Source organism: Lactuca serriola, chromosome 5 (genome assembly GCF_051521515.1).
Source record: "Lactuca serriola cultivar US96UC23 chromosome 5, Lser_US96UC23_V15, whole genome shotgun sequence".
In the NCBI taxonomy this organism is placed as follows: domain Eukaryota; kingdom Viridiplantae; phylum Streptophyta; class Magnoliopsida; order Asterales; family Asteraceae; genus Lactuca; species Lactuca serriola.
Window position 1 is genome coordinate 220,212,091 of NC_136412.1, and position 14,527 is coordinate 220,226,617.

The window sequence follows — 14,527 nt, forward strand, 5'->3', positions numbered from 1 at the left end:
TTTATATTATAAAATCAAAACCGAAATATATTTTTATCTTTAACTCAAAACCACATATATATTTAAAATAAAATACCAATATACTATTATTTCTATAATAACGTAGTTTTATAATAACACATCATGTTTTTTTTCGTAAAAATAAATATATTTGTATAAGATAAATGAAGATAAATCTTAAAAATTACATCAACAACATCTGACACCAACCCAATTAGCGAACACCTTGAACGCCAAACAAAGGAACCATTCCGTCGACAGGACGTGCCACACCAACACAATGCGCGTCCGAAGAATTTTTTGGGTTGTGAGAATGAGAAGAGGTTGTTGATTTTTATGGTTTGTCTAATGAAAAACTCGTCATCAAATCCGCCCAATGAACTATGGTTTTTTGAACTCTTAGGGATAATTACTTGGTCACTAAGTAATTATCCAAAAATATTTGACTTTCAAATAATTTCAATTAAAAATCCTTAAGTCTACAAGTTTCTTATTACCTAATCAAACCTTTAATTACTTAACAAACTAAACACCAAATAATATTCTCGTGTCATTAGTTGCTTATTTTTGTCCTTGCATGTAACCCAAAAGGACCCTACTATTAATAATAATATTACTAATTGTTATGACTATGGGCACTATCTTCCAACAGGGATAGATGCAAAATGAATAATCATTGTTGTTTGATGTTGAATTATCCCAAAGTGTTTATATAAGCTTTAAAACTTGGATTCTATTTTGGCTAACCATTGTTAGCTTTGTTCTTAATGTTGGTTTTTAGTGAACATAGGATACAATACCATTTTTATATTTGGTTTTGTGTCATAAAAACCCTATATTATTGGTGTAATATGCTTACATGTTTTTAACTGATTGTCGGGGTTTGTCTCAGGTACTATGATTTCTACCATTTCTCTAAATGAGACAACCTTGAGTATTGTCACTAGGAATTCCTTTGTATAACCATATTTTGATATGTGCTTAGATTGAAAACCTTACAGAATTAGAAGAGAGCTTGGACAATTAGAAGAACACAATGTGTATTGATAGACTTTAGCACTCTATTATGATATTAGATTGTTACAACCACACTCTTTCTAAAACTCTATCTTTAACTTTGGTATTTGGGACCATTGTTTTTCCTTAAACTTAACTTAAAAACAATGTTTTGAAAATGTTATTTTAAAACTACCTTGGCGAGGGATGTTTCAATTGGTATACAACATGAGTTTAAGTGAACTATAAGTACTAGAATTAGTGCTTAGACTTAAACTATAAGTGCTGTAGTGATGTATGGCATTTAAGGATAGATGACCTTAGAAAAAGAAAGTAAGAGTTTATGTGTATATGACTATAAATGCTTAATTATTATATTAGAGCTAACATGAAAATGACTCAAAATGGTGAATGCAAGAAGTTGTGCTCCGACAGTGGAGGAAAATAAAGTGGAAAAATATGGAAATTAAATTTGAACCAACCTTGGTGGATACGATCCACACATTCATGATTGACATTGTTGAACACGACTCTTTTATATGGGAAACAACAATACTTTTATTAAGACACTTAAGAAGATTTTACACTTTGAGACTACTACACACTTTGCTCTCTTTGAGGCTTTCTTGGATGGTTTGGAGCAAATGAGCTCCACACCTATTTATAGGCATCTTAGGAAGGTTCTAGATACTAGTATATACTTACTACGTACCAGATAACTCTAGAACTATCTAACATACTGTATATGCTTCCATATGTTTCTAGAATATTCTACCATGTTCTGGAGAGGTCTAGGTTGCTCCAGTGTCTTCTAGAATGATCCATAACCTTCCAGGGTCTTCCATGTCGTTCTAGAGTATTCTAGACTCTCCCGGTATATTTTGGAGTCTTCCATAGTCTTCCATAATGTTCTAGAATCTTCTGGAGCGTTCTAAAACAAGCTAAAGTCTTCTAGATAATATTTGTTCTATTAGGCTAGTGATAATCTTTAACACTCCCCCTCAGCACTAGCTCTCATTCTTCGTACCATGTTAAGCTGACAACGAAAACCTTCACATTTTCCAATACTCAGTCGTTTGGTGAACAAGTATGCTATTTGGTCATCGGTCTTGATCTGTCGCATCTCAATTTCTTCCGTCAAGACTTTCTCTCTGATAAAGTGATAATGCACTTCCACATGCTTTGTTCTAGCATGAAATACTGGATTTTCTGCCAGCCGAATTGTAGATTGGTTATCGCAGTGAAGTGGTACTGCATAGTCAACCTTTTGATGTAAGTCATCCATTAGGAATACCAACCATGTACTTTCTTGAGCTGCTACGGCCGCTGCTTTGTACTCGGCTTCTGTGGTTGACAATGATACGGTTGGTTGTCTTTTACTACACCATGATATTGGCCCCGCCCCAAGCTTGAACACATACCCAATGGTTGATCTTCAGGTATCATGGTCTCCTGCATAGTCAGCATCACAATATCCAACCAACTTAGTCTTCTCCTTTTTTATACAAGAGACCATAGTCAATTGTACCTTTGACATATCTCAAGATCCGTCGGGCAACATCCAAATGAGGTTTCTTTGGACTTTGCATGTATCGACTCATAACTCCAACTGCATAAGCAATGTCAGGCTGAGATAAAGTTAGGTAGATAAGACTACCTACTAGTTGTCGATACATCGTTCCATCGTCCAACTCTTTTCCTTCATGAGCACATATCTTAGCATTTTGCTCTATTGGTGTTGATACTGGCTTACACTCCAACATGCCAAACTTTTGAAGTATATCTCTTGTATACTTTTTGTTGGCAGAGGAACAACCTTCCTTTGTACGATCAACTTCTAGCCCCAAGAAGTGTTTAAGCTCCCCCAGCTCTTTCATTTGGAATCGTACTGATAGATTTTCTCTTGTTTGATGGATTTTTCTTTCGTCATCCCCGATGATGATCAAGTCATCCACATAAACCAACACAATAGCCAACTTCCCTTCTTTTTCTTTGATGAACAGTCTTGAGTCTGCATGTGCAACTGAATAACCACTTCGGGTAAGAAATTCAGCAATCTTACCATACCAGGCTCTTGGTGCCTGCTTTAGTCCGTAAAGAGCTTTTCTCAGCTTTCACACATGATTGGGATTAACTTTATCCTCAAATCCCTTTGGTTGGTTCATGTAGATCTCCCCGTCTAATTCTCCATGCAAGAAAGCATTATTCACATCCATCTGCCATAATTTCCAGTGTTTACTAGCTGCAAGAGCTAGCAGCACCCGTACAGTAGTTATCTTCGCCACTGGACTAAATATTTCATCATAGTCCAATCCATATTGTTGTGAGAACCCTCGAGCCACCAGACGAGCCTTGTATCTCTCAATTGATCCATTTGGGCGACGCTTTATTTTATAAACCCACTTGCAGGAAATGGGTTTTATATCTCTTGGTCTTGGTACTAGTTCCCAAGTTTGATTCTGCTCTAAAGCTGTAACTTCTTCTTCCATTGCCTTCTACGAAGCTTTATTCTTAAACGCTTCTTCATACGTCTCCGGCTCTTTAACACCATCTTCTAAAATGACCGCATTAGCATATTTGGGATTAGGCTTTCAGATTCTTTCTGTCCTTCGAAGTTGTGGAGGTGACGTCTCCCTTTCATCAGCGTTACTTGTTTGAGTTACTTCTTGCTCAGTGACATCAATGTCACTTGGATCTTCAGGTGTGTCAACACTTGGCCAAGTGTGTGCAGTTTGCTCCCCCCCTCTTTTGTTTTAGAATTTCTTCAATAATTTCCGAGTCTGGTAATACTTTCTTCTCTGATGACCACCATGAAGATGCTTCATCGAACATTACATCTCTTGAAGTGTAGTATCTTCCACTTGTTGGATCACAACACCTCCATCCTTTTCTTTGATTGTCATATCCAACAAATATACATCTGAGTGCTTTCTTGTCAAACTTGCTACATAAATGACTAGGCACAAATACGTAGCAAACGCAGCCAAATACTTGAAAGTAGCTAACAGTAGGTTTCATGTTCCATAGTGTCTCAAAGGGTGAGATGAAACCTAACCTTGGTTGGGGAAGTTTATTGATCACATGGGCAGCAATTCACATTGCTTCAGCCCAAAATCTTCCTGGGACATTCTTCGCGTGTAGCATGCTTCGACAAATTTCTGCAAGATGTCGATTCTTTCTCTCAGCTACACCATTTTGTTGATGTGTGTTAGCACATGTGAATTGATGACGTATACCACATTCTTTCAGATAGCGATTGAATTCTTCCGAGGTGTATTCTCCTCCATTGTCTGAGTGTAGACACCGAATCTTCTTTCTCACTTCTCCTTCGACCGTTGTCTTGAATTCTGGAAACTTTGAGAATGTTTCAGATTTTTCTTTCATGAAGAAAACCCACACATATCTCGAATAATCATCAATGAACGTCACCATGTACCGCATCCCGCTAATTGATGTTTGCTTGACTGGACCGAACACATCCGAGTGAATTAACTCTAGTGATTTCTTTGCTCTAAAATTTGACCCCTTGTATGGTAATTGATGAGCTTTACCATACTGGCATCCAACACAAACAATATCTGTTTTGACTTCAAGTTGAGGTAAGCCTTTAAGCATGGATTTCTCCATTATTACCTTCAACTTGTGATAGCCAAAATGTCCCAATCGTGCAGGCCATAGATTAGATGTCTCATTCTTTCGAGTCTTGTCTACATATGCAGACTCCGCTGAGAGCACATAGACGGACTCCACTCTCCGTCCTTCCATTGTTGGCTTTTCTGATATTTTCAGATCTCGATAGACCTTCACATCTTGTGGGCCAAACAAGACGTAGTTGCCTGACGATGTTAGTTGCGATACCGACAACAAGTTCTTCTTCATACCTGGCACGTGATAAACATTATGTAGTGACACCATGTCATATTTATTACCAGGCATGATCGTTGTTTTTCCAATCTGAGCAATTGGAAGTCGTGCATTGTTGGCTGTGAGTACCATGCGACTCCCTTTGTACTCCTTCACGTCTTGTAGTTTGTTCTGATCGCCGATCATGTGATTGGAGCATCCTGAATCAATGATCCAGTCATTCTCATAGTTGATACACTTTCCCATCATTGCCATGAGTGCCCACTCATTCTCTTCTATGGAACATAATGCCTCAGCATCCCATTCATCCTCTATTTCCTTTTTGGAAGTTACGACATTGCTTTCCACAGACTTTTTCTTTGACCAACAATCCTTGGACATGTGGCCCCCCTTTCCACAATTGTTGCAGTTGCCTTCCAACCTCCTCCCCCGAGAACTCTTATTGTCAGTCCTTTAAGATCTCCATGGTTGTGAGGTTCCTGACTGACTCTTCCCTTTGTCAACATTTTTGTATCCTTCTTTAGAAGGTGGCTTGAAATTCCTCAGACTTTTACTTGTATAGAGTGTTTCTTCTTCACTCTTCAGTGTGATGCCTCCTATTTGCTTGGCCATAGCTTCTTGGCTGGCCAACAAATTCTTAAACTCTACAAGTGATGGTTGAATGGGCCATCCTTGTACAGCAGTAACAAAGCTTCTATATTCCGGCCTCAGTCCATGGATAATGATCCTCTTCATTTGAGCTTCTACAATGACGGATTGCGGATCTAGTTCAATAATCTCCCGACATATTGACTTGACCTTGTGGAAATATTGAGCAATCGTCATGTCACGTTGTGAGATTGATAATAGCTCGTTCTCCAAAAGTTGTAGTCTCGTATCATTCTTCTTTGAGAAAAGCGTCGTAAACGTGTCCCAAGCTTCTTTCGGGGAGTTCTCATCCCGAATATGCTCTAACATCTCTTCTTCGATTGTGGTCTTCAAGGCAAACATTGCTTTGCCTGCTTTGATTTTCCATTTACGTAAAACACCATTAACGTCTTCCTCTGGTGGCGTAGTTTCGCTTCCACCAACGACCTCCCATAGATCTTGTCCTTGTAAGTAGGACTTCATACATGTTTCCCACGTTTTGTAGTTGTTGTTGTTGAGTTTCTTGATTCCTCCGACGACTTGGAGATCACCCATCGTGTTGGCAGTACCTCGGTAATACCAAACAAGCTAGTTTCGAAACTAAACTTGTAGAGTCACAAACTACTCACGATACAACGAGAATCACTCATTCTCACTATCAAGAAACCTTGCTATGATACCAGATTGTTGAACACGACTCTTTGTGTGGGAAACAACAAGACTTTTATTAAGACACTTGAGACATGATAGCTAAACAAGATGAGAAAGTGATTAGGAAAATGCAAGAAATTCTTGAAAGGTAAGAGACTCGACGTTAAAATAAAGCAAGGAAAGCAAGGATAGTATATGGTGAACATCATTGTAATGAAGCAAGATGTGGCAGTTACGGTGGATCATATGGTAGTGTGAAGAATGAACCTCACATGGAGAGTGCACCAATGGAGGATGAATGATGAAGAGGAAATGCATTTATAAAGATTTTAGCATGTGTAAACCACCAATGTAGAACTTTGGATTCGGTAGTGATGCACAATTGGATCATTGAGATTAAGATGTCCTTATATGCTTTCCAATGTATATATAATCAAAAGGTGAACTATGTGTAACCCCAACTTGACTATTGATCAATAATATAAGCCATATATTTCTCCCTGTCGATGTACACCATCAACCCGACGGTGAAACCACATTAAATGCTCGTGTATTGTAATTTTTTTTGTTTGTCATTTACTTTTGTTATATCATGGTATGTGTTGCTCTCATTGTTAGACATTGTGATCGTATTTCCACATCCTAGTTTGTTATTCGTTTCGTTGTTAAGTTTAACATTTTTTTATGGGACCAAGTGTTTAATATCTCTTCGAGATATCTTTAGACTACTAAGGTAATAGTTTGGATCCACCATAGGACCCCCAACAGTAAGTGATATAATCAATTTGGGACAGGTTTAATTGGTGCATCCCTTGGTCCACTTTTGGCTGGGTATATATATCGACTAGAGGGTGGAATAGTATGTTTTTATGCTTATAATGTCTTCATGTATAGCGGTTTTGTTGTTGATGAGGGTTGGAAGTGAGATAAAAAGTAAAATGAATGAAGGGAAATGGCTTCCGTTAAGTGCGAATAAATGATGATGAAGGGTTTCGTGATTTGAAACTTGTTTTTTGGAGCAGTTTTAGATGTTCGATGAGCACATCGAACATCCGAAACTGCTATCAGAATCTTAGTTTTGTTGTTGTTTGTTATCTTTCTGACAGCTCCTGAGTTGTTCCATATGATCAAGTAGTTTCTACACATTGTAATACATCGTATAGATATTGAATAAGTATTTGTGTATTGTTTATGATCGAAAGATGGTTCTTAACTTATTCATCGGGTGTAAATTCATTTATTGTAATATGAATCATGTCGGATATAAATATATCATGTGAAACAATAATGTTTTAAAATATTGATTTACTAGTTATATATAGTATTATTCAAAAATATTATTAGGGCGTCTTGAAAAATCTACAAATATTGCAGTGAAAAGTGTTTTATAATAAGATAATGTTGTTATAATGAAACTTTTTTCCAAATACAGTGTTGTAATAGTAAGAACAAACTAACGTGTCATACTATTATAATTGAACAAACAGATAAAAGTACGTTTTAAAAACCAATTATTAGCCATATATATATAGTATTGAATTTACTTGGACCTAATAGAATGTATAATACGACTTCTATTGCACAAAACACATGTGATTAAGACATTATTCATCTCAAATTAACAAAATCATTATCCATTTACAAATTGTTTCTCTTCTCTACATCAATATATTCACAAAACCTACCCAACACACAAAAACAAAAGAGAAAAAAAAGACCATTTTACCCCTCAAGAGTCAAGATGGAATTTAATATTAAGCAACCCTTCCGCCGAAATACTCCTCCTAACCCTACCTCTCTCCACCACCACTTGCGGCAGCACTTCCGCCTGAAAACACACAACCACCACCGTCAAATTATCCACCGCCCCTCTCTTCAACGCCTCCTCCACCATCTCCTTACAACACCGCTTCACATCATTATGTTCTTGCAATCTTCTCCTAACAAAATCCACGGCATTTTGATTCCTAAAAACATCCCAAATCCCATCACTTCCAATTATCAAAAACTCATCTTCTTGAGTCAAAGTGACCATTTTAACCTCCGGTTCAGCACTTAATGGGCCACAATTGTCACCAATTCCTTTCAGACCTTTTATGTGAAAGTTACCTATAGCTCGAGTCACACCTAATTGACCATTTAAGTAGCCATCTTCTATGAAGCCACCTAAAGATTCGACACGTGTCCTTTCTTTGTGACAACATGGACGGTGGTCTCTTGACATCTCCAAAGCTAATCCATGGCGGGAAAGAACCGCCCTACAATCTCCGGCGTTGGCCACAAGTAGAGATCTGACAAGAAATAGCAACATACTTTCATCAGCATTACACATGTATGTCCTATGTGGTGGATGATAGAAATTATTGTCTCATTTTAAGAAACATGTTTTACTTGTGTAAACATGAAATGATAAAATATGTCTTAATAAAATTAAAGTTTGATGCTATAGTTATAAAATTCAGTGATATATCACACATGTACGTCCTATGTGGATGATGATATTGTAAAGAAACATGTTAATTTTTGTCATGTCATCATAATTCAAATCAACATGTTACTTATTGTTATAATGAGTATATTTTGTAATGTACAATGGTCTAATAAGAAATAACTTGAATGTACAATGTTTTAATAAGAAAAATTGAAAATATAATGCTCTAATAAGAATAAAAAATGGAAACCACATTGCTATTTCTTGAATTTTACCCGTTGCAAAAACATGGTTTTTTGAAAAATCTACCTAACTATAGCAAATTCATTCAAGTACAAAATAAAAATAAAATAAAATAAAATCACTGCTATAGTTATGTAGATTTTCTAATTAATGGTCTAAGAAAACAAAAAAGAAAATAAATAAAAGTACATGACTGACTAACCTCCCAAAGATCATAGCAGTAAGAGCAGTTGTGCCAGAAGATAGAGAGCGTTCAATAGAACATGACTTTGCAAATTCAGCATCTGTTTCCATAAATGATCTCATGATAACTTTCTCAAGCTCTAATGGAAAATTAGCATCTTCAATTATGATTCTTGGTAATTGATCTCGAACAAAATGTGATGCCCCCTTTCCTCCATGCCCATCAAACACCTTTTCCCCAAAAAGAAAAAAAAACGATCGTTACTCTTGAAGATCTTCAAGTTCTTTGAAAAGAAGCTAAATTTATAGATAAAAAGTAAGAACTTACGCCATAGAATGAGACAATTTCTTTGTGGGAGACTTCATCACCGAAATTTTGAGCTAGATTTGGAATGCAAATGTGTGTATCCTCCATGTATGAACGACTTCCGATATCAGACCAGTCTCCAGATCGAAGAACAGGGATGAAATTACCCTGTTTTTCATGTGTAACAACTGCATTCTCACCGATGCTATCCATCTGATGAAAACGAACAAAATCATGTAAAACCCTAGAATTAATCAGAATTCGAATCAAATTAACTTCTGATAAAACATAATTGAACTCATGGAAATTCAAAGTTTCTCCAAAAAAAAGGGATCAAACATGTAGAAATTAGTAAGATCTAATAAAGAAACATTGGGAAGGAACTTCATGACAGATCGAGAAAAAGTTGGCCCTACAAGGACAACTACAAGTTGGCCCAAAATTGAAAAGTCAGCACTTTCATTAATTAGATTTAAAAAGCTGACGATAATCTCGAAATAAACAAAACCCAGTTTGAATTATCAAAACAACGAAGAACCCACGAAGGAATTTGGTTCAAAAGGTTGAAAATCGAAGAAAAGCATATGATCGAACGGGTTGTAGACAAACAATATGTTGAAGAAAGGAATAAAGTAGTTACCGGAAAAGAATTTGAAAGAGTAATCTGATCGGAAGCAAGCTGTGCGCTGCTATCTTCTGCTGAATGGCTTAGATTATCCTTGTCTGTGTCGTGCACACACATATTAATGGATGAATTTGAGATCGGTTTGTAAGTAGAAGTAAATTGCTTTTGTCTCTCAAAGAAACAACGAAAAACACAGAGATGAAACTGGATCAAGAAATGTCTTCTGCTGTAGACTTTCTTTGCGGGTGTGTGGACACTGGGAGAGAGAAAGGGGAGAAGAGGCGAGAGGACGATGGTGGTAGTTCTGCTTTCTGGTAGATTATGTATTTCCAACGTTTTATTTGACAACTATAGTCTATATATATACATTAATTAAATGTTAATGATTGAATATTTAATATATGGCAATATAACAACTTTTTTATGATTCAACCGTTAAATTTTAGTTTGGTTAATAAAACCATTTATTTTTGAAAGAGTTTTTTATTGCGATTGTTGTGACTATTATTTTTGATATAAAATATGTCAAAATTAATATGACATTTCATTAAACTATATATGTATTTTCTAAAATATTAATGTCATTTTAATTTTCTGAAATAGTTTTTCATTCACCGTATTAAAATGACAAACAAAAAACCAATTCAGAAAATAAGATGATATTTCATAGAATATATGTTACCTTTTACAGTGGGAAAAAATTGTCTCTAGTTGACCGAAAATAAAATATACACATAAAAACACAAAAAATATAATGGATTTTATGTCTATTATCATATAATATTAATAGATCCAAAGTAAAAAATCAGAAAAAAGAAAGAATTAAAATTTAAACTAATTAAAATTCAGAAAAGAAAATTAAATGTCAATGTTTAAATATTAATTAAATAAATATAAAGTAAAAGTATTGTGAACACTTGATAAATTTTGAATTGACAAAAGTAATATTGAAAAAGAAAAAGTATGATGCTTGGTAAATAGAGAATCATGGTAATTCTAAATAAGTAAATAAGTGATCATAGTTTGTATAGTGGAATTTTGTTTAACAAAATAAATGTTTTTATTGATCTAAATAAAATACAATGTTAAACGGTAATAAATAAAAAATTCGAACATAGTAATTTTGTGCGGATTGCTCTATTTATTAATAAATCCAGAATTATAAAAAGATATTAAATTTATGCTACATATCTTTAGAGAACACAATATAAAAACTAAAAATCATTTTGTTTCCTCGAAGATCAGTGCGAACACTAGTGTTTGAATTTGAAACTTCTAGTATTATCACCGATCGTCCATTGAGTATAACAATTGATTTTGGTTAATGATGGTATCCAACATTTTACGGATTAATTTCATAGGATTCTAAACAATTATTACATGTGGACAAACCAACTAAAATTATTCATTTCATGTGTTAGGTGCATGACTTTTACCACCTTGGACATCCATTAGGCTTTTTCAATAGTTATATTATTAATTTTAAAGTCTTTTCCTATGCTAACAAATATCGTAATTGCTTTCTTATTAAAATCACAATAGGTAACCTTTTTTAGATGATAAAGAAGTAGTGGGTTCAGAATTGTTTTTCGATGAGGACATTGCAATGGCCCTGCTAAATATACCGGGTCAGGAGCCGATATATTTGGCATATGGTCTTTGTACGGCTGAATATACCTACGCCATCTAACATATCAAGTAATGATTTTTTGTGTGTAATTGTTTATTACAATCGACCATTCAATTTCAGCTTCAATATCATTCGTTTTTGTGTCTATAAGTTTAAAGCAATTTCATCTTTTGGCTCTTCAATTTCTATATAATCATCATTACCACGTTCATTACCATGTATATCATCATTTTCATCATGGTTAGATGTAATATTATCAACATCACCTAAATTCTATTAATTTGTTGGATCAATATAATAAATTTGTGGTTCTGGCGATGATTGATGTGGAAATACCAGTGTTTGATATGGAAACACGGTGTAAAATCTAGTCTTAAATTTATATACTGACCTACCAATTTTATGGATTATTACACAGCTAGACAAATATACCTAATCGTATGACAATATAGTTTTTGTAAGACCGAGTCGTCGAACTCTAGGGGAATTAATATCATTTAGTTCACAAACTCTAATTATCAGTTAACTAAAAACATCGAAGTAAAAGAGGAAATTTGTTTAACTAAGAAACTAAAAACAAAAAACAAAAAAATCTGATTTGCAAACATATAAATAAATGTAATTTTATTTGACTCGAACCTCATTCAGTTATGGTTGATTACAAAGTGCAATTAAATATTAGATATTGTTCACCGATTCCTAGTGTGGTTAAGCCTTTTGGTCTGATTCTAACCTTAATGATGGTAAGGATATGAACTCAATGCTCATGATGTTAATTAATCCCTATTATCAAATTTTAGTTCGTATAATGCAAGATTTAATTTGAATTGATCTCAATGGTCATGAGAATCAATTGGTGCACAGGATGGTAAATTCACACACATTAAAGTTAATTACTTTATAGCCTAACTTTAGGATTTGGTCCATCTCTAGTCATAATTGTCTTAATGGTCATAAAACAACTATGATTCAATCAAACACAGTCAAATTGCTCGTCTAGATTATATTAACCCAGCAACAGACAATAAAGATACAAACTTTAACACATAAGGGTTTTTGATTAAACAATCAATAAATTGAACAACTAATAGTATCCAAATAGAAATCAAACCATGAATTTGAGGGTTTATTTACATCAAAACAAAAAGAAAGGGTAATTAGCCCAAAATCTGAAACAACGAACATAAGGAAATCATAATAGCTTGCTAAATATAGACAATAAAGCAAACCAAACACATCCCTAATGATTATGCTCTTGATCCTTTAGATTCCTACTCCTAGTCAGCTTTTCAGCCTTGAAATCAGTTTTTGGACTTTGAAAATGACTCCTCTATGTTGTATCTCTAGTGTGTATCCTCTTTAGTTCAAAGACAAAGGTATATTTATAGTTTTTCTGCCAATGTAGAACGTGGTGCGTAAGTGCAAATGTCTTCGTACAACTATAATTCTCCTATGCGGCGCATGTTATGTATATACACGACATGTTCTCTTCAACTCATCATTGATTCCCGCTTGATGTGTTCTTGAAAGATCTAGTATGCCTAAGAGTCATTAGAGAATGATATTGCTAATAATATATGATCCTAGAGGGTCACACCATCTAGCAAGTTACCGTCAATTGATTATTTATTAGTATAATTTGATTATTAATAAATATATCAATACTTGTATTTAATTGGAAAATTATTATTTCATGGAATTAATGTTTTATTAATTGAGAATTTATTATTTGTGGAAATAATATTTGTTGGATAAATAACAACTTATGAAATATATCATAAAGTATGATTATTTATAAGTTATATTTATATCTTAATAAACTAGTTCAATTTATATAAAATACTCCCCTGTCCCAAAATTATTGTCCACATTTGACTTTTTAAGTTTCTTTTGTTCAACTTTGACCTCAAATAATATACTTTTTGTTATATATATATATATATATATATATATATATATATATATATATATATATATGCAAGATATATAAAGAGATTGTTTTTTTAAATGTATTTTCATTGTTATAAGTTTCATCAAAAATTATATAACACAAATAAAGTTTATGGTCAAAGTTGACATAGAAAGACTTTAAAAATCAAACGTGGACAATAATTTTTAGGACGGAGGGAGTATAGTTTATATAAAATAAGCTAGTTGCATTTTGATGCCAGACAAAGCTCCTTTGTTGCTTCACCTTTGAACATATATTTGATATATATTTCAAGGCTTGTGAACAACAAATTACAAGTGAATACTAGTATGTTTTGATGGTTCTACTCTTGCTTGGTGGATACTTGTAGAAAACTCTTGCTTTAGAGTTTCATGCCACACTTCATCAAATTCCAACCTTCCATGAGGATCAAATTCTTCAAAGGTTATGTTTTCCCTTCTATGGTTGTTTTAATCTTTCTAACTCTTGCAAAATGATCCTTGGTGTGTAAAATAGTTTTAGTTGTATTCAACATTTTTAAAGCTTTCGTTGTCATTTTTACCGGTTGTGAAACCAGATTTTTGAATAAAAACCCAACAATTGGTATCAGAGACATTTTTGCAAGATTAATTAGATTATTTATTTAGTTGATGAAATCTTTGTTTTTGGAAAACATGGATGGTTTTCTCTTTGCAAGAAAAATCCATACAGATTTTCTATGACAACTTTAAAATGTTTATAATTGCTATTTTTTGACCAAAAGTTTACATGCATCTTTCTGGTCATAAAAGTTGTTTTAGAAAAACAAAAAGTTGTTCTATATATTTTTGAGTATATATATATATATATATATATATATATATATATATATATATATATATATATATATATATATGATGTGCATAAACTAGCCATGGACCTTTGTATTGTTGCATGTGTTGATTTATTTAAAATGGTTGTAACTATTTATTTATTGATATGGTATGTAATAATTAAATATATAGTTTTCTTTTGTTCATTTTTGTAAGTAATAGATTAGT

At 33.8% G+C, this 14,527-nt stretch overlaps 2 protein-coding genes across 2 annotated transcripts; both read right to left on the reverse strand.

The window, feature by feature from the left end:
- Positions 1–5,313: 5,313 nt before the first annotated feature.
- LOC145050185 (uncharacterized) lies at positions 5,314–6,042 on the reverse strand. Its single transcript, XM_078998476.1, has one exon. The coding sequence runs from the start codon at positions 6,040–6,042 to the stop codon at positions 5,314–5,316; it is 729 nt and encodes a 242-aa protein (XP_078854602.1).
- Positions 6,043–7,729: 1,687 nt separating this feature from the next.
- On the reverse strand, positions 7,730–10,275 carry LOC145053628 (putative protein phosphatase 2C 27). Its single transcript, XM_079001702.1, has 4 exons — positions 9,943–10,275; positions 9,324–9,515; positions 9,015–9,226; positions 7,730–8,429 (listed from the first exon to the last, which is right to left on the reverse strand). Exons 1-4 carry the CDS (start codon positions 10,042–10,044, stop codon positions 7,868–7,870), a joined length of 1,068 nt encoding a protein of 355 aa, XP_078857828.1. The 5' UTR covers positions 10,045–10,275; the 3' UTR covers positions 7,730–7,867.
- Between the last annotated feature and the right edge of the window lie 4,252 nt (positions 10,276–14,527).